At 35.2% G+C, this 23,618-nt stretch overlaps 2 protein-coding genes and 2 long non-coding RNA genes across 5 annotated transcripts; 3 read left to right on the forward strand and 1 right to left on the reverse strand.

Moving 5' to 3' along the window:
- Nucleotides 1–6,010: 6,010 nt before the first annotated feature.
- LOC112282235 (uncharacterized) lies at nt 6,011–7,592 on the reverse strand. Its single transcript, XR_002969823.3, has 2 exons — nt 7,324–7,592; nt 6,011–7,141 (listed from the first exon to the last, which is right to left on the reverse strand). It is a non-coding gene; the product is annotated as an uncharacterized LOC112282235 (long non-coding RNA).
- Nucleotides 7,593–7,764: 172 nt separating this feature from the next.
- Nucleotides 7,765–9,402, forward strand: LOC141045928 (uncharacterized). The gene is made up of 4 exons (XR_012218521.2): nt 7,765–7,840; nt 7,935–8,547; nt 8,784–8,855; nt 9,137–9,402. It is a non-coding gene; the product is annotated as an uncharacterized LOC141045928 (long non-coding RNA).
- A 1,106-nt stretch (nt 9,403–10,508) lies between these two features.
- Nucleotides 10,509–15,713, forward strand: LOC112278948 (uncharacterized). 2 transcript variants are annotated; one of them, XM_024512900.3, is made up of 8 exons: nt 10,509–11,016; nt 12,411–13,230; nt 13,342–13,608; nt 13,715–13,780; nt 13,905–13,973; nt 14,078–14,149; nt 14,287–14,517; nt 14,694–15,713. In XM_024512900.3, the coding sequence occupies exons 2-8, from the start codon at nt 12,850–12,852 to the stop codon at nt 14,856–14,858; spliced, it is 1,251 nt and encodes a 416-aa protein (XP_024368668.1). In that variant the 5' UTR covers nt 10,509–11,016; nt 12,411–12,849; the 3' UTR covers nt 14,859–15,713. The 2 variants fall into 2 exon arrangements, with proteins under 2 accessions (XP_024368668.1, XP_073393368.1); XM_073537267.2 differs by lacking the exon at nt 10,509–11,016 and adding an exon at nt 11,033–11,622.
- A 4,243-nt stretch (nt 15,714–19,956) lies between these two features.
- Nucleotides 19,957–23,331, forward strand: LOC112290106 (uncharacterized). Its single transcript, XM_024536061.2, has 7 exons — nt 19,957–20,618; nt 21,201–21,326; nt 21,564–21,722; nt 21,898–22,059; nt 22,226–22,342; nt 22,430–22,546; nt 22,640–23,331. Exons 1-7 carry the CDS (start codon nt 20,178–20,180, stop codon nt 22,904–22,906), a joined length of 1,389 nt encoding a protein of 462 aa, XP_024391829.1. The 5' UTR covers nt 19,957–20,177; the 3' UTR covers nt 22,907–23,331.
- Nucleotides 23,332–23,618: the final 287 nt, after the last annotated feature.

The raw sequence follows: 23,618 nt of genomic DNA on the forward strand, positions 1-23,618 counted from the left end.
AAAAATACTACTTACCAAAGGTGGTTGTATCTACTTTTATGTTATATTTTTGTAATTTGAAGTTTTGATGTGCATCTACTAGAAGTTTATCTCCATACATTATAAGCTTTTTAATTACTTCATAATTGATGCTCTTAAAATACTTATAATAAATATATATATATATATATATATATATATATATATTCTAAAAAATCATTAAATTTAGAGATAATTTTAGCTATATTATGAATATAGTGGTTGTCTATTTAATAATTCTATTGCTAAATATGCAAATAAAATATATTTAATAAGAATAGATTGTTCTAATTATGTCAATTTCATGTCATTTGTTTATCGAATACTTGAAAAAATTAAATAAGTTGATGAATTTTAGGATTTAGGATTTTATAAATTAATCTAAAGAAATTTTATTAAATAATTACCTTCAAGAATAATTACTAATATTTTAGTTTATAAATAAAATAATTAGATTGCTCTAAAATTTATAAGAGCTAAAATTTAGCCATTACAAGAAAACATATCATAATAAGATTACAATCTTCGAAAAAAAAAATTCCAAAGCAAAATTCCAGAATTTTGATAAAAGAATTTATATGATAAGTTTGATAACAAAGAAAAAATTGTAATTTATAAAAAAAAAATTAAAAAAAAAAAAAATTATTTAATTTTTTACCAATTATTTTTAGAATATATTATTCAACCATCTAAATATAATAAAAAATTATTAACATAATATTTATAAAATATTTTATGATATTTTATTCATATTTTATATTATAAAATATTTCAAAGTATATTCTTATGAAATTTATTAATACTTGTATATAAAAAAAAGAAAATATTTTATTCCAATTCTTTGATAAAAATTAGAAAATATTTTAAATACTATATGAGAGCCAAAATCTAAAGTTCTAAATTACAATGTATAATATTTAATTTCCAAATTACAATTTAAAATTTAAAATTTAATTTTTTTAAAAAAAGAATTTAAATCTTCAATTAATTTTTTTAAGAATCTATAATTTATAATTTTTGAAAAACTAATTTTTTGCAAAGATTGTAAAAATATTCTATTTATAAATTAATAAAATATTGTATGGTTTTTTAAAAGTTATGGTGCTTCATTGAGTGCATGTAAAATTATTGTGTTATAACACATATATACAATTAAAGATAAAAATATGTATTCTACTATAAAAAATATTATTAAAAATTATAATAATAAAAAATAGGTAAAAGATAGGAAGGTAGTAAAAACTTTAAGTGTTAATTTTGTCTTCTTGTAAACAAGGCTTGTACTTACATTGTACGACCATAAATAAAGCAAAACAAAGAAGATCAAAAAGATAAATAATATATAATATTTGAGAAGAGAGTTAAGAGTAGTTTATAGCAAAAATTACTTCAAAAAATATAAAATGTTACTTAGAGATGATTGATTGCAAATTAAGATCAAAATCAAATCTTGAGGGACAAAATTACATTCCTACCATACTTCTACAATTCTATTGAAAATTAAAGAATAAAGTAAGAAAAAAGACTTTAAAGAGTTTTTTCTTAGCATTAGTTTAAAAGGCTTTAGATTACTTTTGAGTTTTTAAAAGATTTTAAAATTTAAAGATGTTTTTTTAGTGATTTTGAGTTTTCACATATAATAATAAAGTTTATATATAAAAAAAATTTGTAAGTATTGAAATGGAAGAGCAAGTGAAATTTTATAGAATTGTAAAAGAGCTTGTTTTAGATATGTTCTAAAAGTTCAAGATCAATCAAATAGTCAAATTGATGGATACTGGACTTTAATTGGATTACAGTCTCAAATATTTGATTATTAGGGTCACTGCAAGTTTCTATAAACTTAAGCAATTTGCTAGATTAATTGAAGCAAAACTTTGAAAAAAATAGTGAACTAAATTTTCAATAATTTTGTTAATTCTAAGAGCAATTGTAGGATTCATCAAGGAATAATTGATGCTAAAAGATTAATACTAAGGTTGCAAAAAATATACAATTGACATCCAAAACATTAATTTTTCTTTTTCCAAGTAGCAAGTTTGATTTTTTTTCAAACTTTATGTACTTGAAGTTTGATTAATGATTAAAATTTATAAAAAGTCTTAATAAAAATCAGTGGTTTAATTAATAGTTATTAAGGTTTTCAAATTGCTCTAGAAATTTGGTAAGGATTTACATAAGATTTCATTTGGATACTTTAAGGAATTTATTAAGGTATCATTAGGTTTTTTTAAGGAGTAAGATAAGATATAGTTACAATTTAATTAAGATTTATTTAATTCTTTTTATTCATTTAGAATTTTTAATAGTTTCATTTGAATTTATTTTTAATTTATATTTTTTGGAAAGGTTTTTCAAAAATTATAATTTCTTTAGAAGTTATTTGGAATTTCTTTATGATTCTTATAAAAATTTTAAAAAAATTCTTTAGAATTGATTAAGGTTTAATAGGGATTTATTTAAGATTTTATTAGAGTTCTTAAGTCCTTTGTTTGTTGCAATTTTAATTTTTCCTTCTAGAGCCAAGTGCTCAATGCATTTTCAAGTAAGACAACACATTATATAAAAATATGAAAAACTATGATAAGAAAATATTATATATATATATATATATATAAAATTTCTACGGTGGAAGTTATAATGTAGAAGAAAGTGGAATTGTAGGAATTTATTAATATTAATAAACTATGTTTATTGCAAGGCTACAAATACAAAGTCTTCAAGCATCACATCCTTATAAACATTGAAATAAGCTTTTAACTTATTTTTATCTAATCTATAATAAAGATAGAGACTTAAGATGAATTTTGGAAGCCATGTTGGACTGATTTATTAAAGATTCAGAAATATTTGCAAATGCACATAGTGATTCCTAATTGATTAGAAATTGGCTAGTATTTTAATTTAATATTAGAAAAGTTGTCGATAATTCATCACTAATATTTCTTGAAAAAGAAGAAGAAAAAAAAATCAATTGAGTAAAATGTGTTTTTTGTATTCTTTTGCATTTTGAACCAATTGAAACCTTCTAAACTTAAAGTTCTAATAAATTTTACTTTAAACATTCATATTTTTAATACATTTTTTTCAGAGTAGAAACATCGTCTATTCATTAATATTTACAAGAATATTGATATCCAAATCTACTTGAAGGAATTTGAATTAATAAAAGTAAGATTGTGTTATGCCATGAACAACTAATTAATTACTTGAGATAATCGAATCAAATTGAGTTGACTTGGCTCATTGAATTGATTATAATAATTGAGTCAAACTTGATATTTAATGTAAGAAAATATGAAAAATTAAGTATATTTAATATATATATATATATATATAAAAAAGATGTAATCTTAAAAATAAAAATAAAATAGAATTAAAAGTTAATTATATAAGAATTGTGATTAAATAGTTTAAGGAATTATTACTAGGAAACTGAATGAGTGGATCTTTTTTGTAGATGTCTATCTTGAAGTTCTTTTCAAAATAGATTTAAACTATAAATTTTTTATTTCTTTGCATAATAATATTTATTTTTAGAAAATCAAGCAAGTTGTATAATCTTTTTTTGGTTTTAAATCAGATAAATGTACATATAAATTGATAATTCAAAGTAAGTTAATTTTTCTTGAATTTCACTATATTTTTATGTATTGTGTGTTGAATTACAATTTTATCTTTAAAAATTTAGTAATAATGTATATTGATGTTTGTACTAATTGTAAATTGTTGTAAAGTATTCTAATTGATGTAATTTAAGAAGAATTAATAAATGTAAGTACAAAAAAAAATGAAATAATTATAATGATGCTAAATTAAATTAATAAAATTTATAAATTAATATTTAGTATAATACATATAGTTGATTTCTTAGTTAGCTCACAAACAAGTATTTATTAAGGATTGAAAAGAAAAAGATTAGAAAGATGCAATAGTGAGCATCAAAAGTCTTTAAGGCATAAAAAATATAAAGAATTTTTTTGCATCATCAATATTTTTTTGTATATATAATTTACTATCACTTTACTTGTTATATAATTTTAGATATTTATAACATGAATATACATCTTTATAGATGTCTGTATGTTTATTAATTATTTCTTAATATTTATTAATTTAATTAAAATATAACTAATAATTAAATTCAAAAATTATTATTTTTATTTATATTTAATTTATTAAAAAGTTTAATTTGAATATAATATGAAAAATTTCGGTTTTTTTTTAATATTTTATGTTTTATTGCTCTAAATCATTTGATTTAGAGAAAGTAAGTTTAAATATAGAAACATAATCAATTTTTTATGTTTTCAAAAAAAATTGAAATATATGTGTATATATATATATATATATATAAAATTTAAACTCTTGATGTTTTTTTTAAAAAATTTGTAGAGTTTGGATAATGAAAAAAAACTAAAAACATTTAAACTATACACTTTTTTAAAAACAGATCAAATCATGTAAGTTATTGAAATAGTAAAACATTCGTTTTTATTTATAATTTCTTTTTTTCAGTTTTTCTCAACAAATTAAATCTTAGTAACTTCAATATAAAAAATTATTTAATTTTAATATTGTTATATTTCAATTTATTAGATGTATAAGTATATTTTTATATTAAAATCCAATTTGTATATAAGTTATCAATAAGTCAATTTATATATGTAAGTTTATTAATAACTCATCAATTAGCAAGTCAATTTATTAGATGTAAATATATTTATAATTACACTTTAAAAACAAAATCAAAAATTAATATTAAAGCCAACTTGTTAAATATTTTTAATTATAATAATGAACCATGATTTAAATTGTTCAAATGCTATTCAAGAATTTTTCAAATATTCAAATAAATATGAAGATTTAATAATAGATCTGATGATTTAATCAAGATTTATGATTAAATAAAGAAATGATATAGGTAATGAGATTTTAGTCTTCTTATCATTTTTTGTTTGCCCAAGTGTATAAGATCTTTTGGGCTAATGTGTATTTAAAATTACATTGAAGAGAATATTGAAGAGAATATTGAATATTATATATTTAAAGTTAAAATAAAATTATATGGTTTTTTTAATTGGTATTTTTGTATTTATATTTTTTAATAACATCCTTGTCTCAACAAACATCAATTATGATTGTTCAAAGTTTAAGGGCCATATAAGACTTTGCAAATATTTCCTAACTATAAGAATTATATATATATATATATATATTTTCTTTATTTGTAATTATATATTTTTAAAATTTCTTGGTTAAACTGCCAATTATCTATTGTTAAATGTATCCATAGTTTTTGTTGACATGAAATTCTATTTTATCATGTTATATTGTTTGTTTTAATATTTAAAATTATTCTTACATATTTCCTTAAGATTTTTTATTTTTATTTTTATTTATTTTTTCAATTCTTTGGCTTATAGACGTTTTTTTGAAATATTTGGTAATTTGATTATTTTCTTCTTTTAAACTATATTTAATATTGGTATAATATTTATTTAGGTTTTCTTTGCTCTTATTTATTACCACAATTTTAGTCTTTTTTTATAATTTTTTATAATATAATTTACCATTGTATTTTTTAAAATTTTTCATTCGATATAAAAAACTTGGCATCTATATATTTTTTTATTCACATACTCTTATTGTTTATTTTTGCCTAATATTCTTTTGATTTTAGTCATTTTATTGTTTTAGTTTACTTATAACCAAATCTTTTATTCTTTGATTTTTTTTAATCCAAATCATTTTTTTTTATAGAATTTATAATAAGTTAATCATTTATACATTTAATTGATTTATCAACAACTTGTGCATTAATCTTCTTTTTTTTAACAAAAATTAAACTATACAAAATTCAAATTTATTAGAACTAACATTTTTTTTACCTTCTTTCAAAAAAAATTCTGTACTAACTACCAACAATGACACTATGTTAGAAATTTTATTTGGAAGTTTTTTTAAATTATTTGTATTGAAATTTTAATAGTTTTTTTTTTTATTTTTATTTTTAATGTAATAGAATACTATAATCTTATAGCATCAAAATTAATATCTTATCCGTAAAAGATACGTATTATAACTATGTTATAATATATAGATATAAATAAAGTCATTATATATATTTTTTAATCATTAACATTGGCTACATAACACACTTATATTTGTACTACATTGTTGTTGACTTTGATTTCCCAAATAAGATTTTGATCAGAAATCTAGCACAACTACAAGAAATACAAAGTACAAAAAACCAACCAAATTTTGGTTTAACTAGATGCACCTTGCTTACTTAATAATAAACAAAATAAAATAAAATAAAATAAAATAAACCACTATCTTTTTCTTTCTTTCTTTCTTACCTTGTATTAATGCGAACAACCAGTTATCTACACCATTGCAAAACTTCCGACACAATACATTGATTATATCTTCAAAAACATGCATCTCCTAATCTCATATGGGGAAGGACCATTTCATCAACCCTAATGTTCAAAAAACTCATTATCTCACTCCATCAACAACTAGTCATATGGGTTGCTTTCTTTTCAATCCCTATTTCCTACTGATTCTGATCATCTCCCCACGCAACGTTTCCAAGCACCTTAAAACTCTTAGCACTCAACGTCCTTCCGTTGAATGGGCATTGGTTTCGATGCATAGCAATGCAAGTATGGAACCGTCTCTGCAAGACACTCTTCGTCTGCATCATTCAACACCTGTTTTTGGAATCCAACCTTTGTCTTCGCAAGCTAACTACTCCGAGTTCGATTGCTCCACAGATACCACAGTTTCGAAGTTTATCGATCCTCGAGCTACAAGCGATCTGTTTTGTGAACTCTGTGGCCAACCATTCTTGTTCAACTCTGTGCGACTACGAGCTTACGTATTGCTCAGCAAAACATTGCGGCTCACGAGAAACGCGGGGTAAAAAAGCCTACTCAACATCGCAGGAAGAGTGGCATCGAAATGATTTGGTCTCCGAAGGACTGCTCATAATACGGCATTCAATCATGCACTTTGTCATGGACAGTTGGTGCTGGAATGAAGAAATGGTCGCGGGTGGTAACGCAGCTGATCGTGGGTACTTACTGATATTCTGCAAACCAACTGGCATGATCTGCACTCGTGTCCAGGCGGTGTTTCGATGAACCACACACACCAAACACACACAAAATTATGTACATATATATATATATATATATATATATATATTAGATACGCTAACTGTATCTTTTGGAGGCTAGATGACAACCAACATCCAAAACACCACCAACATTCCCAAAGGCAATAGAGCGTCACCTCCAAATCAGAACCCTACAATATGGTTTTTGGTTTTTCTTTCTTGTTGAAAATCAAGCCTTTTTGAGTCGAAATTCGTCAGTGTAAAGAGAGCATCCAAACTTCAGTTCATAAGGCTTCTCACGAAGAAGCTGGTGAGTGGAGCCAACTGGACACCAAGCAAGTAATTCAAACTGCAGGACGAGGACAAGGAGGAGAGAGAGATGGGGCACTGTTTTCTTCCGTGCACAGACCAAAGGGTACTGCCCGGAGCACAACAATAAGAAACTCACCAGAAAAACAATAATAATAATAATAATAATAACAACCAATAAAAAATAAAAAATAAACTCGTGGGGAGATACAGAAGGGGGTTTAGATTGGGGGAAAGTGGGGATTGAACGGGCAGGTACGTTTGAGGCACCCCTCGGGTCTTGTCAACGTACTCTACTTGCTCTTGACGCCTTTATTATTGTTCCTCAGATGCTCTCTAACAAGGCCTACGGTTTATTGTGTACCCTTTTCTCTGGCTTTGGTGGTAAGCATTTTTTCTCCTCTTTTCCGTCTTTCCCTTCTCTGTTTTTATTCTTTTAAGCTTATTGGGTTGGTTTTGGTTTTAACACAACGCCCAGGGCATAGTTAACTGGAGGGAGTACATACAGGAATGTTGGAGCCTTGCCAGGTTCGGTAGGGGATGAATACTAGAGCTCGAATTCTGGCTCTGCACATCCCATCCAAAATTACATTTCTTTCTCCTCTCTGGAATGGACATGTGGAATATGTACATTAATCTACAAAAGACAACGTGAGTTAGTGTTACATATAAACATGATATTTGCAGTTTCAAACGAGATATGGGTGTATAAATAAATGAATAAAAATTACATTTTTGACAAACAATTGGATGGATATGTGGATAAATGCAGCATCAGTTGTAGCATAATGTAAAAGGGGCTTCAAAAATTGATCCAAATAATGGGGATTTGAGTAAAGCTGTCAGCAAAGGGAGCCACTGCCCTTGTCCCATAAAAGCCCAGCCATCGGCACACTTCCATTCATTCAATCATTCATTCATTCATATCAGTTCATCTAATCTCTCACACATCCATCCATTTCCCATCCAAATCCCTGACTCCCCAACCTCCCTGTTCACACGAGAACCAACCTATGAGAAGATACTGATGTTTAAGAAAGTGTTACCTAGCCAGATTCAACCCTTCATGTTGGTGGAAACTGTCCTTGAAGGTGCTGAGGTAGTTGGCGGAATTGGGGTGTTTTCTTTCAAAACTGTCGTGGAAACCACTGATCCCCACAATAAAATAAAATAAAAAATAAAAAAACGTTGTGGATTTCTAATCTCAAAAAACTTCCAGAAAAACGTAAACTTGTGTTTTCAAAATATGCTCAGTTGCACTTTCTTAAATTTTTCTTTCAGTCACCATCATAAATTTACTTTCAGTTTCAGAATGTCATCACGCCAGGTTTTCAAGTCATCTTCGGACTGTTTGATGTGAATACTGATCCGTGTTTTTCCAACTTATGAAACAATCAAGGTACTACAGTAAAATAACTGTAATACATTATTACATTCATCCAACTTGGAAAAGTGGGGGTTTGGGATAGCAAGTCGGGAACTAAGCCACCGATTGAGAATCAAAAATAATCCACTTCTCGTCATTTATTTCTCTTATCTTTTATAACCTCTCAACAAAATCTGGTGTGTACTGAACAGGGATCATGCACAATAGAACGGAGGATTCCCTACATTTACTAGTGTAGAAAGCATCCAATCTGCACATAACTGTTGATATGCTGTTTGTTGTGTGTGAAACAGGCCCAACCGATTCGTAGGGTTTTTCAGGGAAGTGCTTTGATGAGGCTGCGGACAAAAGAAGGGTCATGGTCCAAGTAGTTTTGAATCGGTTGCATTCACTGCAGCAGGAAAGGTGGAAAAAACGGAAGAGAAAGCAGCCGGCTCATCCACCTCAGAGAAAAAAAAAAAAAAAAAAAAAAAAAACACACACACAGCAATCTATGAAAAGAAAAAAAGCACTTTCCAATGTTGTTATCATTCTATGTGAGATGATGGATCTCAAAGGCGCAAGCACCCAGTTGATAACAGAGACAGCTTCTTTCTTCTGCGTCTTCTTCTACTTTATCATTAATACCACTAATAATAAGAAGAAGAAAGTATGATTGTTTGTAAATTTTCAGACACTTCCTTGCGTCGTATCCTGCATCGTGGGAAACAGCCGTGCTGTGTAGGCATTGAAGCATCCAAACGCCTCCAGCCAAAACTTGACAGAGGAACTTCATTGCTCTCTCTCGCTCAGCATGAATATGGTACTGGGAGCTCCACTTAGATGCACACACAGTTACTTAGAAGCAAATCTGGGTAAGATGCGTTTCACACTGGAGTGGGTGGTGCTGGTGATGGGAGACATGGCTGCTGTCACTCACCCACTGTTGGTATGGATTTGGTGTTGGTTACCAAAGTCAGTACAAGACTTTGTGGACCCAGCAACCACACGTCCCTCGGGTGAGAAATCCCCCCCCCCTCCCCGTAATCTGTCAGCTTCCAGAGCAATTGAAGCCCCCATTCCAACTCGTAACGCTTTCACGAAACCAACAATTACATACATACATACATCTACACACACAAACACACACACACACATATGTGTGTGTATATATATGTATATATATATATATATATATATAAATTAAAGGTGGTTGCCACCAAGGACAATCCGATGCTGGAGAATTGCTTTGCAGTCTAGCCCACCAATGATGTTTTGATCTGCGAAGATTGTAAACAAGCAATCCAAGAGCAAGCCTGAAGGCAAGCAGCAGGTACAGGTGCAATCAGCTCAGCAGTACTGTGCGTCTGGGTTTTCTATAAAGCCCCCACACAAATTATCTAGGCGCTGCGACAGTTCTGAATTTTTTGGGTCCAATGGATGCATTCGACGCAGTCGAGAGTGCGTACCGCCTATAAACAACTGCTTTCTTGGTCACCTCACCATTGCCAAAAAAATGGTACAGCGATTCAAAAGACTGGCCGGCAGTGGCGATGCCCTTTAGGGCTTGTCTGTAAAATTCCCTGTCAGATTGCGTGGATCCACGCGTTTTTCATCTGTATCCCCAGGGACCCAGATCACTGATACACAATTAGCGCAAGGACAAGACAACATCACTGAGATGGAAGTGCTGAGGAAATGGGACAGCTCACAATAGATCACGGCAAAAGAATAGCAGAGGTAATCGAACTCAGAGTTTGTTCAGCACGAGCAATAGAAACTGGAGATGAAGGTAAAATAAGATACGGTAACAGGTTTGAGTCTGACAAAAGTTTGTGGATAGTATTAATGAATATCCCGGATCGTGGACATGAGCGATGTGTGAAAGGTGCTTGGAGATGCCGAACTGCGCGGAACTGTGTGATCAGTCATGGGAAATAGCAACTCGTAGCTGGGGCCGCTGATGACGACGGTGGTGGGAAGCGTGTGGAGGAATCATGGTGATGCTCAGCCTGGTTGGGCTAATTTGGGGGTAGCTATGTGGTGTCATAGCGGAAGGCGAGGCGTCGGTGGAGCTGGTGGGCTGCTTTCGGAGAGGTTAGTGTAAGGGACAGTGGATACGGAAACAGGACTGATTTTTGAAGGCCTGCACGCGTGCAGTGCGTGCAAGAAACCAAGCGTACTCGACTGGCAGGTAAATGTTGGCAGGGCGATGCATCAGTGTACTGTGTAAAGAGGGTAGGGGAGCCTTTTCCCAAATCCAGTAAGTGTTTGAGTCCGAATAAAGCCCAGAGCTAGTGTTCAATTCTCATAACGAATCACGTGCAAACGGTTTCGAGGAAATCTAAGTTCTAGCCTGCTGCGTGTTGATCTAGTTGGCTTGGGATCAGAGTTTAGATGGTTGGTAAAGTCATCAGATGCTGAAGAGAGCTGGCGGGGGTGAGAAAAGCAGCCACAATCCAGCAGCATTAAGACTGGAATGGGTCAAAAGCTGCGATCGAGTGTAGATCACTTATCGGCAGCAGGAGAGTGCCGAGCGTAGCAGTAGTAAGTGGAATCATTGCTTGCTGTCGGCTATTGATGTCCGTCAAATCGTGGTCAAGTTCCGAGGGCCCCAATCGGGAAAGCGTTTCCTCCTCGCATGAACACTCCTGAAGTTGATCAGCTTTTCTAGTAGGGAGTGGTGTTCACTAGTATTCATTGTATCGAGGCTATACTTTCCGTATGCCGACTAGATTTTCCTCCACTTTCTCTGGCTGTGGCAGCAGTTGCGTTATCTTCGCAGGGGAGCTCCTTCCAGGTGAGCGGTAAAATCCTGACTTGGATCGGTTCAGTACTAGAATGGATGTAGCTCGCGTATTGCAGCTGTGAGCGGGAGATAATTGCAGCCAACTAGTACGCTTTTCTAGCAAGCATTGACAGACTCGAAGTTAGTGGTACCGTCGGAGCGCTAATCACCGCAACGGCCAGCTGCATTCAACCTGCACGTAAAACGCTATCCCCCTCACTGGACGCCAGCAATTTCGCCGTAGTGGCCAGGAAGTTAGCCTTTACTTTCCAGTTTCCGTCCTCTGATAGGATGGGGTGCAGAAGTCGCCGAGGCTGTACTGGTTCGTCCGTGAAATCTTCTAATTACGATTTACAAAGTCGCAGTGGTACCGACATCGGGTGACTCCTATCCTGTTACAACTGTTTTAACGCGAGGGAAGGGGTGTATATAGGAGCAAGAGTGACTGAGTGGTAGGGAAGGCATGGGCAATAAACCCCTCGTGTGCTCGAAGCTGCTTCTGGTCTGAGGTGTCTGCCAAGGTACACATCTCCGCAGACCTGAACCGCACCATGCCCTCCACTTTGGGACTTGGTCCGGCTTGATCTTCGAGTAACTTCCTTCTTAAATCTTCCCAATCGGTCACCAAAGGTCTGTCATCTTTGTCGTTATTTGTGATGTGCTGTATCCTTTTGCATCCCGCCTCGTGGTCGCCCATTTTCTGACGCAAACTCATTTGACGCTTCATCTCCGCCCCATCAGTGCATACATTGGTCTGTCCAAAGTCTGATCGCTACTACCGAGTGCTCATTCCCCCCCAGTGCCTGTTTGTGACCAGACTACCGAACCTTCATGCGGCAAGTTTGCTCTCCGTCCCTAGTGATTTTGCGTTAGAGAAGGACTCCATCCTAGTACGCATTGAGCTTCCTGTAAAGCGTGAGGTCTTGAACCTTGAGTAAATTGGTGAGACTCGTAAAACCGGTGATCGTTTCAGTGATCGGGTAGATGCATTCCCAATCTCACTGAAGAACTTCGTACGTAATTTAGTGGAGGCGATGCGAGTGAGACGTTTTTCCAAGCTGAAGTTATTGTGAGAGGTTCTTCCGAGCCGAGTCCCTCCATTGCTCTGTCGAAGAAGCTTAATGCATTAAGTTGGAAGGTTATCGGCACTTTGACTAGAGAGAGGGGTTTGAATAGTGAATGCAGGAGCTCTTTGTTTTCCATGAATAGTACTTTAGCTTGACCTGGCTGAAAGACAATATGGCCATGAATTTGTATTCCATCGGCTTGACCATGGATCCATTGAAGGGCGGGCTTGCAATCCACGAAGTTGACTCTTCTACAACGCAAGATCCCTCTCTGTCGCAACTATCATTCCAACCAGGCTTGGCCGAGCGAATGACCAATTCTGGCGGTGGATGGTCTGTGAATACGAGGTCATCGAACTTAATCAATGGAGCGGAGGCCTTTGAGGGAACTGCAAGAGGCGCCACAAAGACGGGAAATGAGTGCAGGCACGGAGGTCATGTTCAGCAGGAGAATTCCTCGAGCTCCCAACAGGCAGCGGCTTTGCTAAACAGACCTGGCTATGCTTCAGGAAAACGGAAAGGCTCCATTTCTAAGAACTCCATAACCACGAAGGTAGAGAATCTCAAGCATAATGAAAATGCCGTGTCTGTTTGCTTTCAAAAGGCGCTCTTTGCAGTTCTCTTGAAGTGCTTGAATTTGCTGACGCGTCTTACTTTGGTGTAGATGTTGGAAAGCGACGAAAAGAAAGCGAAATGCCTTAAAAAAGGGGTGGCTGGCGCTAGTGCTAGCAGCAGCAAGGGACCAGTTGATGAAGTGAAGACTTCGATGAAAGAAGAAGGAAGCCCAGGAAGCGAGCACTCGGGGGAAATGAGCCCCAGGTCAACCTTGAAAACAAGCTCGAAGTCCCAAGATGAGCATCCGAAGCAGGACTACATCCATGTGCGAGCTCGGAGGGGCCAAGCGACAGATAGCCATAGTCTCGCCGAAAGGGTGAGCTTTATTCGGAATGCAACACATCTGGTTGTGACAGCATTGCATCGGTCTTCTCAGTAAGATAATTTTGGACTAAATTTTTGTCTCCTCATCCTTTAATCAGGTACGAAGGGAGAAAATCAGCGAACGGATGAAGTTTCTTCAAGACCTCGTGCCAGGTTGCAGCAAGGTAGTACACAATCTTCCTGTGCACAACTCCTCATTCTTTTGTATTTTTCTATTTTTTATTCCCAAAGTCTTTCTCAAGACAAAATTTCATGTATAATGTTCGCGTGGGGCTCCATCATTCGCAGATTACAGGAAAGGCAGTTATGTTGGAGGAAATCATTAACTACGTGCAATCCCTCCAACGTCAAATCGAAGTAAGACTCGAAATTGTTCATTACAAAGATATTGCATTGGTTAATCTCATTGATTCTTTGTGTTCTCCCAAGAACCACTTATTCACGACGGTTACTGTGTGCAGTTCCTGTCAATGAAGCTAGCAGCTGTTGATCCTCGCCTCGATATCAATCTTGAGCATCTACTCAACAAAGAGGTGCGTCAAAATCTGATTTGTGGAGTGGGTCAGAATGAATCATTTTTAGTTCATGGCAGATGCTTGCCTTCTTCTTAAAGCCACCGCTGCCAATTGAAAAATGATTGCCTGTCTGTGTGTTTTGCTCATTATGTCAGCTCCCACAAGCGAGATCACCTGAAACAACTTTGATGAGTCCCGACCTAGTAGCAGGCTACGGAGAGTATCAAACGCAGCTACAAATCCAACAGCAGATCAACAGCTGCAACATGGACTTGAGATCTGTGGGAACATTGTGCGATGCATACCTTCGACGGTCAATGAATATTGCTCCAATGCCCCATACATCTCTAGCGTACACCGAGAGTTTGGTGGACTCTCTAACCCAAGTAATTTTCCGCCTGATTTCCAAATTCCACTGTTTTGGTTCAAAACTAACATATATTAAGTGCACTTAGCTATGGTTGATTATGGATTTAGTGGTAAATCAGCTTTGTGTTGCATTGAGCCAAACTAGAAACTTCGAAGAACCTAAAATCTGAGGCTGTGTATGCATCATGTGCAGACGCTCAACGGAGTCTGTGATACAGGAGACCTCCAAGCCATCGTTCACATGAATAATTCTCAAGGCAGGCAAGAAGTTTTCGATCAAGAGCTTCATGGTTTTGTCCCAGGTTTTGCAGGACCAGGCTATCTGACTCCTGGGCACCTGAAAGTGGAGTACTCGTAAACATCGTTGAGGTCCTCCACTTCATCATGTACTATGCAAGATGGTGACGGACAAACTGTGAAGATGTAGATGAGAAGCATTGGATTTAGGTATCGCTTATTTTCATTCTGCATGGCTGCATTCCTTGCGGAGTTGTAACAGACTGCCAGATCCAAAAACCATACGCAAGATTAAAGAATCGAGAAACAGACGTTGCATTCCTTTCACAGAGGATATTCTTCATCGGAGAGACCCTTCGAAGAGTAATGATCGAACAATCGATCAATTTCCTGAAAAGACAGAACCATGAAGAGGTTCCTTCGCACTATACATGTGCGCCACAATGTGTAAAGGTGGTGAAGATGGAAAGGTACCAATTCAGTTTCCATGTGCAGTATTTTTATTATTATTTTTTTTTTATGACTACTAGTGAGTGCAGCTGTGCTACTCACTTCGAAGCCAATCTGTCTGAACAGTAAAAGACAACAACAGACAAGAATTGTGTTACAACTAACCCGCAACCAATACATTTGGAAATACACCTGGAATCGCCATGGAGTGTGCATCGATGGATGACTTTTCCAATGCTCCTGTAGGATTAGTAAAAGTGGTATTTGGTGCTGATTGAAATCTCTTACTGCTTGCAAAGTAGAAACAAGGTGACAAGGTAAATCAATTTATGATTCATCTTGTTGTAGAAGGACTATTTCTTTGAGGGTGGAATCAGATCGAGTCCGGGGGTTCAGGATCAGCGGTTGCGATTTCTGGTTCCTAGGGATTAGTTTCCTGCTTAACCCAGAACCGTCGTGACTGTTGAGCAGAGCATTTTGATAATGAAATTTATGCCAGCTTCTGCTGAGCTCATCAGTTCAGTTACTTTTGTGCTTCCTTTCTCACTGTCGGCAACGGTGTGAATTCAACATCGCTTTCATAGTTTCGAGTGAGGAAAGTGTCGGTATCCTGGTCCCACGACGCCAAGAGAAAGTTGTGATGTTGCTCAATGCTGTGAATGCTGCGCTCTTTGGTTAAACCCAATTCCACCCAGTTGTTGTGGAGAGAGCGTGATTCGATTTCGTAGCAGCCAAACATGTCGACATGCTTCTCCGAAGATTATCCAGGCCCAGGAGAGTACACGCCAAACATAGACTTCGTCCGCACTCGCGTCCCTGTTTGTTGTATACCAACCTCGAATTACGAACATGAGCCAGACATACAACCAGGGCCAGGACAATACAACATCAAGAAGGACACTCCTGGCCCCGCTTACACAATGGCTCAACGATACTACAGGAAATGTGGAAAGCAAACCCCAGGAACTCCACATCAATGCCGTCACAACGGACCACATTGCACCCTTCGCGAACCCGTCTCCGTGAGAACCAAGAAAAAAACTGGTCAAGGGATCATCCATATGCACCACAAGGAGAAGAGAATTTAGAAAGCTGGAAACCGATGACAACTCCGACTCAATGGCAATCTCCAACAACCAGCTAACCATCACATTCGAAAGCTTCAGCATTCCGATTGTGAGCACACTCTTGTCTCGATCATTCCTTCATATACTCTAGACTCTATATCTTCGTTCTGCTCTGTTGAGTAAAAGAATTCTGTCTCATATTTGTAGCCGTCCCGCCGCGTCAGCTTGCAGAACAGAATCCCATCACAACAATGGCCTCTCAAATCAACTGTCGCGATGCGTACACCTCACGCAGCGACAAAAAAAATAAAAAATAAAACCAAAACAAAACAAAGCGCAAACATGATTCATGCAACGCTACCATGGAACATTAAATTGTGATCACGAATCTAAGATGTGGTGACACAGGTCACGAGTGGCAAAGTCTTAAGCAAAAGTAGAAATCCAGCAAGTGGACCTCACATGGCAACATTGACAAAGTCGAATCTTGCTTCATAAATAAATTTGGCATTAAACAGAAATATAAAACTATCGTGATATGAAAAAATGTGCGGCTCCCCTGGCCATTTCGGTCGCGGTGAAGGCTTGTTCCGAAACCCTATTCATCCCTAACCCTACTCATCCCAAACCCTAATCCTCCCAAAATCCTAATCCTTACATACCCTAATCATCGATGGTAGGGTTCTTCGTAGGGTTTTTTTGAAAGGTGCTCCGTTTCCTACAATAAAATCATACTTAGGTTGATTTGCAATTCATTGTGTATTTAATCACAATTTTTTTAAGACTTTTGCGGATTGTATATCTTCCACAACATTCGATGGTAGCACCTTTTCTGATACCGTGTTGGGCTCTCAAGTTGTGGGTTTGTTAACAAAATGGGCACTTTTTTGTCAAGTTATACTTTTTTGAGTTGTGTACAATCATACTCTATTTTGAAGTGTGATATTGTGATCTTCATGAGATATTAAATTATTCTAAAAATGAAACAATGATTCAACTAAACATATGTCTGTGCAGTGCGTGCATGTAATGTGAATCTTTTTGGGAGGAACTTTAGGTTTACGAGAATTCTTTTAAAAAAAGAAGATTTTTCCCTAGCAAAAGATCTTTCTAACTACCTATTAACAAATCGTCTCTCGCTTGTAGCTAAATTTTTGAAAAAATAATCGTTTTTTCTGTACTTTTTCAAATTACAATAGTGAATTTCAATAGATTCTTTTTTTCTTGAATTCTGTGCTTTACAAGGTACGTACCATTAGATATTTTTAATGTTCTCAATGTTTTAAGGAGTTATGTAAAATTTTGATAGTTTAGTAACTAGTAAAATTAAAATCAAATTTATCATTCTTAAATTATCAAAACATTGTTTTTGTATTTTGTGTAAATTTTTTGTTCAACAACAATTTTGAGTTTGTATTATATATATATATATATGTATATATTTTATGCCATTATATATATATATATATATATATATATAGAAATAATACAAACTCGAAATTGTTGTTAAACAAAATATATATATATATATATACACACATATTGTGAAAGTAAAATAGAAACTTACCAATAATTACTATATTAAATGGAACTGTTAGAGGCAAAATCTTTATTTTCGATATGTTTTCTATTTATTTAAAAATGAAAAAATAAAATTTTCATAAAATTCCAAAAAATACTGTATATATATATATATATATATTGTTTTACTAACAAACTATTTAAAACATGATATATGCAATGCAGTTTCAAAACTAGTCATTAGTGCATCTTTCATGTTACAATTTCATTAATTATTGCAACATCTCGTACAACTTGTATTTCCCACTTGATTGCTATTGAAAAAACAATTACTTACACATTAAATATATATATGTATATATCGAGAGAGAGAGAGAGATTCTATTACTCATAACCACTTTCAGTGTCTAATAATTGCATTATTTGTAAATAATGAAGCAATATTAATCAACATGTACAAGTTCAAAGTCTTTGTGAGGACAACAATCCTTTTGATACATGTGTTGAAATAATAAAGGAATTACACAAGGACTTGAAACATTTCTTGTAAATACAACCAACTAATTACAAAAATATGCAAAAAACTACATATTTTATTTCATACATTGTTTTACGACTAGACAAGTACATAATCACAACTAAATAGCCATACCGACTTTGTAACTGTTTATAGTCATTTCAAAGCTTTTGAGAGTGTACAGGAAATTTCATACATGTAATAATTCTCTGAGCAAAAAATAAGAAAAATTCATAAGTACATTGGATTGATGTAAGAACAACAACAAGTACGTAGTTTGCAAAATGCGTTTACATTTTTTATTATATGTTTGGAATTGATTTTAAACTGTATTTAGGCCTTATCATTTCATTTGTAAATAACAAAACTTAATTTTAAAAAATCTTTTTTGTATAAATTCGCTTAAAGTAATCTTTTTATTTTATAATAACTTTACAAGTTGTGTGACAAGTAAGTTTCATGTTTATTGACACAAAGTACAAAAGATTCAAAAATTACCATAAAAATTAGCATACATTTCGTCAAATTGGAAAATGAAAATTTGAAAATTATCATGTACTTTCATTTCACTTTTACTTATTAGTATACTGCATTATTTGAAACACAGTAATATAATGTCTTAGTTTATGAATTTTATGGGCTGGTTATGAGCACCAAAATATATATGTGAGAAACTTGAAGAAAACTGTTAAGTTGATAAAAATACCAGATCCTATAAAATCTTGATAAATTTTCACAACACACGTGATATTTTGATAATAACTTTCAAATACCTCACTGTACGCTTCATTTGCACAATATTGGACATTTGAGTATTCATTTTAATTATATTACAAATTTAAATTGATATATGAAAGTTTAATAGTTATTTTTTTTTTGGACCAAATTTTTTCCTGAAAATAATAAAAATTATTTTTATTGAAGATATGTTGATATTATTGTTATTATTGAATAAGAGTTTTGATCTACTTATAGAAAATGGCATAAAAAATAAAAAAAAACTAAAGAAGTGGGAATATATATATATATATATATATATATATTAAGCATATTTCATGATTTGAGAAACACACATATTATTGGTTTTATAGTTTCTGAATAAAAATCTACCACCAGTTATATAGTATTTAGTGTTTGACAGAAATCAAAAGTTAAAAGAATTAGCATTTATTTCGTAATACTGTTGTCAAAAAAACTATTATGTATTTATTTATTTATTATTATTTTTATTCCTTTTCGAGTGACATATCAATTTAAAATAATTTCCAAGGAGAAAATCTTGAAAAGTCGTTTAAAAAGAACAATGTAAATGAAGAAACATTAAAATACAATAATCATGTAGATATACAATATCTAATGAGTATATTTACAATAATAAATGTATTATAATAATCACGTAGATATATAATATCTAATAAAATAAAATTTAATTTTTTATTATAATTTCTATCAAATGGAAAAATTTATTATATATTTATTTAAAGTTTTTCTGAGATAAAACGTTTAATTGAGCTACACGTTTGAACAGAGCCAAGCAACACTAAATGAAACAGCTCAGACGCATTTGGATGAACGTGGTAGTTGTCGAACGAAGACGTTCGTTGGAAGGGCGAGGGGCGTGGGGGATGTCGCTCGCTGGGGAAGTAGGATCCAGTCGCAACCAGCTCGCGCCGGACGGAGCTCAATGCTTCAGCCGCCGCAGCGGGGCGAGGAGGAATTCAACCGCAGATCAGCGACGCCGCTATGGCACGGTGCTACAACGTCCCATCTTGTTGTATTTTATCCTCGAGCCGGAAGCCAGATGTTGCAATTCGGCACCTGCACTAAGCAGAGAGTGTCCATACCAACGAGGAGGAAGTAGGAAGGAGGAGGAAGGAAAGGAGTCATGGGGAGGAAGCCACGAACGCGGCAGGCCTCGTCGTGTCCTCCGACAACGGAGCGGATTTATATCGATCTCTCTGACGATGCGGTGCCATTAAAGACTGACCTGACGCAGGGGATTCTCGTCAAGGCGGAAAAGCGCGGGCGGAAGAGGTTGCGTGCTAAGGCCGGGGCTGAAGTTGTCGCTCTGCAGTTGGAGGAGAATGGGCAAAGCGATGGGAGGGACGCCGAGGAGCAGGGAGGAGCTGCATCCGACGAGGTATTGAAGCCGGACGTTGAGCTTGGCAATGGCGAGCTCAATGAGGCTGGTCATTGTGAAGCTGAAGTGGAGCCCGAGGCTCCGGTGGTGAAGGCGACCGAGAAGAAGAAGAAGAAGAAGAAGAAGAAGAAGAAGAAGAAACAGCAGAAGAAAAAAAAGGGGAAAAAAGAGACGACACAAAATGAGGTACGTTGTGTGTGCCAATGTAGCTGGTAGCTGAGCTGAATCAACCTTTCTGGATTATAGCATTGCAAGAGACGCGTCCCGGAGGAACGTATTGAGAACCCTAATTCTGGATGCTTGGGAATGTCTCGAGAGTGTGAAGCTTGAAAGTTGATTGTTATGGGCTAATGTATGTAGCGCAATCATCGTTGTTTGGTTCATGCTGCAATTCTGCCGAAGCGACCGTCTACATTCGCCTGCACTTTTAATTAAGCTGGAATTTGCCTTGATTAGTATTTTGACCCTATGAAACTACAGAGACAATTTCTCATGATACTTGTACCCTTCCAAACATTCGGGTCTTAGCCCTAATTCTGTTGAATAGATTCCTGGGTTGTGGCAGTGTGCAAGCCGTTCATTTTAGCTTGTTGTTTCTCGTTGTAGTCTGGCGAATTACAAGTGTTCTCTGTGCATTCGAGTTTCGACTTTTGTTTTGTTTTGTTTTGTTTTGTTTTTTTGTTTTTTTTTTTTTTTGTTTACTCCACTCTTATTCTCCCTTCTGCCTAGATTCGCTGTCAGTTTTAACGGAGTAGTGGTATATTTCAGCTTGCTATGCAGGCAAATGCCAGTTCTAGTGCTGTGGACATGGAGGACTCCAAACCTGCACCAGATGAACCAGCAGAATCGAAACTTCTAGATGCTGCAGAGAGTCTTGCAATGCGCAAGCTGCTTGTAAGCTTACAACTCTGATGCAATTTTAGAGAATAAGATAAATTTATAAGTTGTTTAATTGGTAGGGAGTGGTTGGAGCAGTGCACATCTCACACATAATTTCCTGGTAGGGAATGCTTCGATTTACTTGGTTGGAGAAGCATGCACACGTCGTGATGTTTAGAGATTTATTTTTATTTTAATTTATTCGATGTGAATTAGGAATTTTTATCCTAAACTCCATTTTTTGTGATGCAGCGTTCTACTCGGTACTTTGATCCTCCAGAGGATCATGGGGAGACGTGCTACAACTGCGGGCAACAAGGTCATTGGGCAGCTGAGTGTACAAAGCAGGCACGGGAGAAGCCTTGCTATGTGTGCGGCAACTTCGGTCATTTTAGTTACGATTGCCCAGAGGCATGTCTCGCTCAACAGATGTTAATGTTATCTTCTAAATCAAGCAACAACCTAGCTTTTATTAAGTTTCGAATCAGATGCAGTACAGCTCTTTCCTGTTGTAGTAGAGGCTTGAAATTTACATTATCTGAGACGGTTTGATGATAAATTCCGTGCGAAATATTTTCTGGTGCAGAAAACAGAGTGCTATGAATGTGGAAGCACTGGTCATGTGGCCAGAAGTTGTCCAAACAAACAATACCTGGCTTCCAACGGCACTGGGGTTTGTCTTCTTTGTGGCAGATTAGGTCATGACAAAAGTGCTTGTTCTGGAGAATGTGACCTTCAAGATTTTGAGGTGATTTCATTCGCTTCTGAACCAACTTTTTCCAGATTCATCTAGTTGCTTGAGCTTGTTCTGTATGACCATGTAGCAGTGTTGACATTATGTTCAGTTTAATTGATGGTGGTGCATGTTTCCGCACAAGTTTACGATCGTGTAAATGGTGGTAATAATTTTACAGCAAGTGCGATGCTACATCTGCAAGCGAACAGGACATATGTGCTGTATCGACGTCTCTGACGCATCTCCAACTCCTGTTTCTTGCTACCGATGTGGTGATCTTGGGCACAGTGGAGTGGTAAGTATTTCGCAAGATTCCTACGAAAGTCATGTGTGGTGGCATCTGGTATTAGTACTGAGAACAGAATGCTCTTGGATGTGCCAGGCGTGCAATAGACTGAGCATGGACAATCGAGATCAAACTGCGTGCTATAGATGCGGGAATGAAGGTCACTTTGCCCGAGAATGCCAACGCTCAAGGCGAGACTGCTATATCAAGAAGGTAGGAATGTATGGAGCTAAATAGTTAAAGAACTTATAATACTTTGTCCAAAACTTTGGTGCTAACTGGATTTGCTCTGTCGTGTACTTGCAGCGGCGTCATTCATGGCCAGCTCCTTGGTCTGCGGATAATGGAACCAATGGTGAGCAGCATCCCGTCACTCCAGAATGCAATGTTGAGTGTGCTTCTTTTAAAAGCCGCCTGGAGCAAGAGTCTTCTGGTAAGAAGAAACAACATAGTGAGAGTAAAAAGAAACACCACGATGAGAGTAAAAAGAAACATCACGTTGAGACTAAAAAGAAACATCCCGATGAGAGTAGAAAGGGACCAAAGCGGAAACGGAAAGAATCTGAGGATTGATGGATACCTAGGTCTTCAGAACGACGGTCAGCGGAAGCGATTACGGAATCGATCGAGGGAAGGAATTGTGGCAATCCTTTGAAGCTCAGGTGCAGTATAACTTTCTTGCACTAGAGACACATGCTTAGCCAAACCTTTGTACCATAGCATTTTTGGTTTCACGGTGGAGATTCTTGCAGCGGTGCAAGCTTGCAAGTCTATCAACTTTGCAACCACACAGCCGGTACAGCAAGCCATGAAAGATTCTTTAGAATGATCAGAACGTCAAGTTTACGAAGATGACAAAATCTGGCGCAACATATTTTGTTGTTGATAAACTCAACATTGTATGAATTGCCACACTGGCTGTAATCGGATTGTTTTACAGTTCGAAGATTTAGAACTCAAGGTGCACAAGATGCCGGACCCTGATTTATTCTTTGGGATGACTTTCCTACTCAAAATTGTCACGTTTCCTTCTGCAGTCCATGGACATCAAGGGTGCTAACGATCGCCAATTTAGTCTCCTTTTCACACATCTACACTTGCGTCTTGTTTCAATCAAGTTGTCAAAAGCAGAAAGTTCAAATTGTCCTAGTTTGCAGGGCACGAATGGTGTAACTGAATCCGAGTAATGGATTGCACCAACCATGTTAGGCACGAAATAGCCGTGTCTCCGCTCGAACTAGAACCGTAGTGGTGGCGACAGTGCCGCTTGTGTTGGACCGAACGA

This window comes from Physcomitrium patens, chromosome 1 (genome assembly GCF_059467195.1).
Source record: "Physcomitrium patens ecotype Gransden chromosome 1, ASM5946719v1, whole genome shotgun sequence".
NCBI lineage: Eukaryota > Viridiplantae > Streptophyta > Bryopsida > Funariales > Funariaceae > Physcomitrium > Physcomitrium patens.

Bases quoted from the DNA above. Each gene is read 5' to 3' on its own strand.
- LOC112278948 (XM_024512900.3), top strand. From the start codon at position 12,850: ATGGCCATGAATTTGTATTCCATCGGCTTGACCATGGATCCATTGAAG. The intron at 13,231-13,341 runs GTAGAGAATCTC...ACTTTGGTGTAG, and splicing joins AGAACTCCATAACCACGAAG to ATGTTGGAAAGCGACGAAAA. The intron at 14,518-14,693 runs GTAATTTTCCGC...CATCATGTGCAG, and splicing joins TGGTGGACTCTCTAACCCAA to ACGCTCAACGGAGTCTGTGA.
- LOC112290106 (XM_024536061.2), top strand. From the start codon at position 20,178: ATGGGGAGGAAGCCACGAACGCGGCAGGCCTCGTCGTGTCCTCCGACA. The intron at 22,060-22,225 runs GTGATTTCATTC...ATAATTTTACAG, and splicing joins GTGACCTTCAAGATTTTGAG to CAAGTGCGATGCTACATCTG. The intron at 22,547-22,639 runs GTAGGAATGTAT...GTGTACTTGCAG, and splicing joins GAGACTGCTATATCAAGAAG to CGGCGTCATTCATGGCCAGC.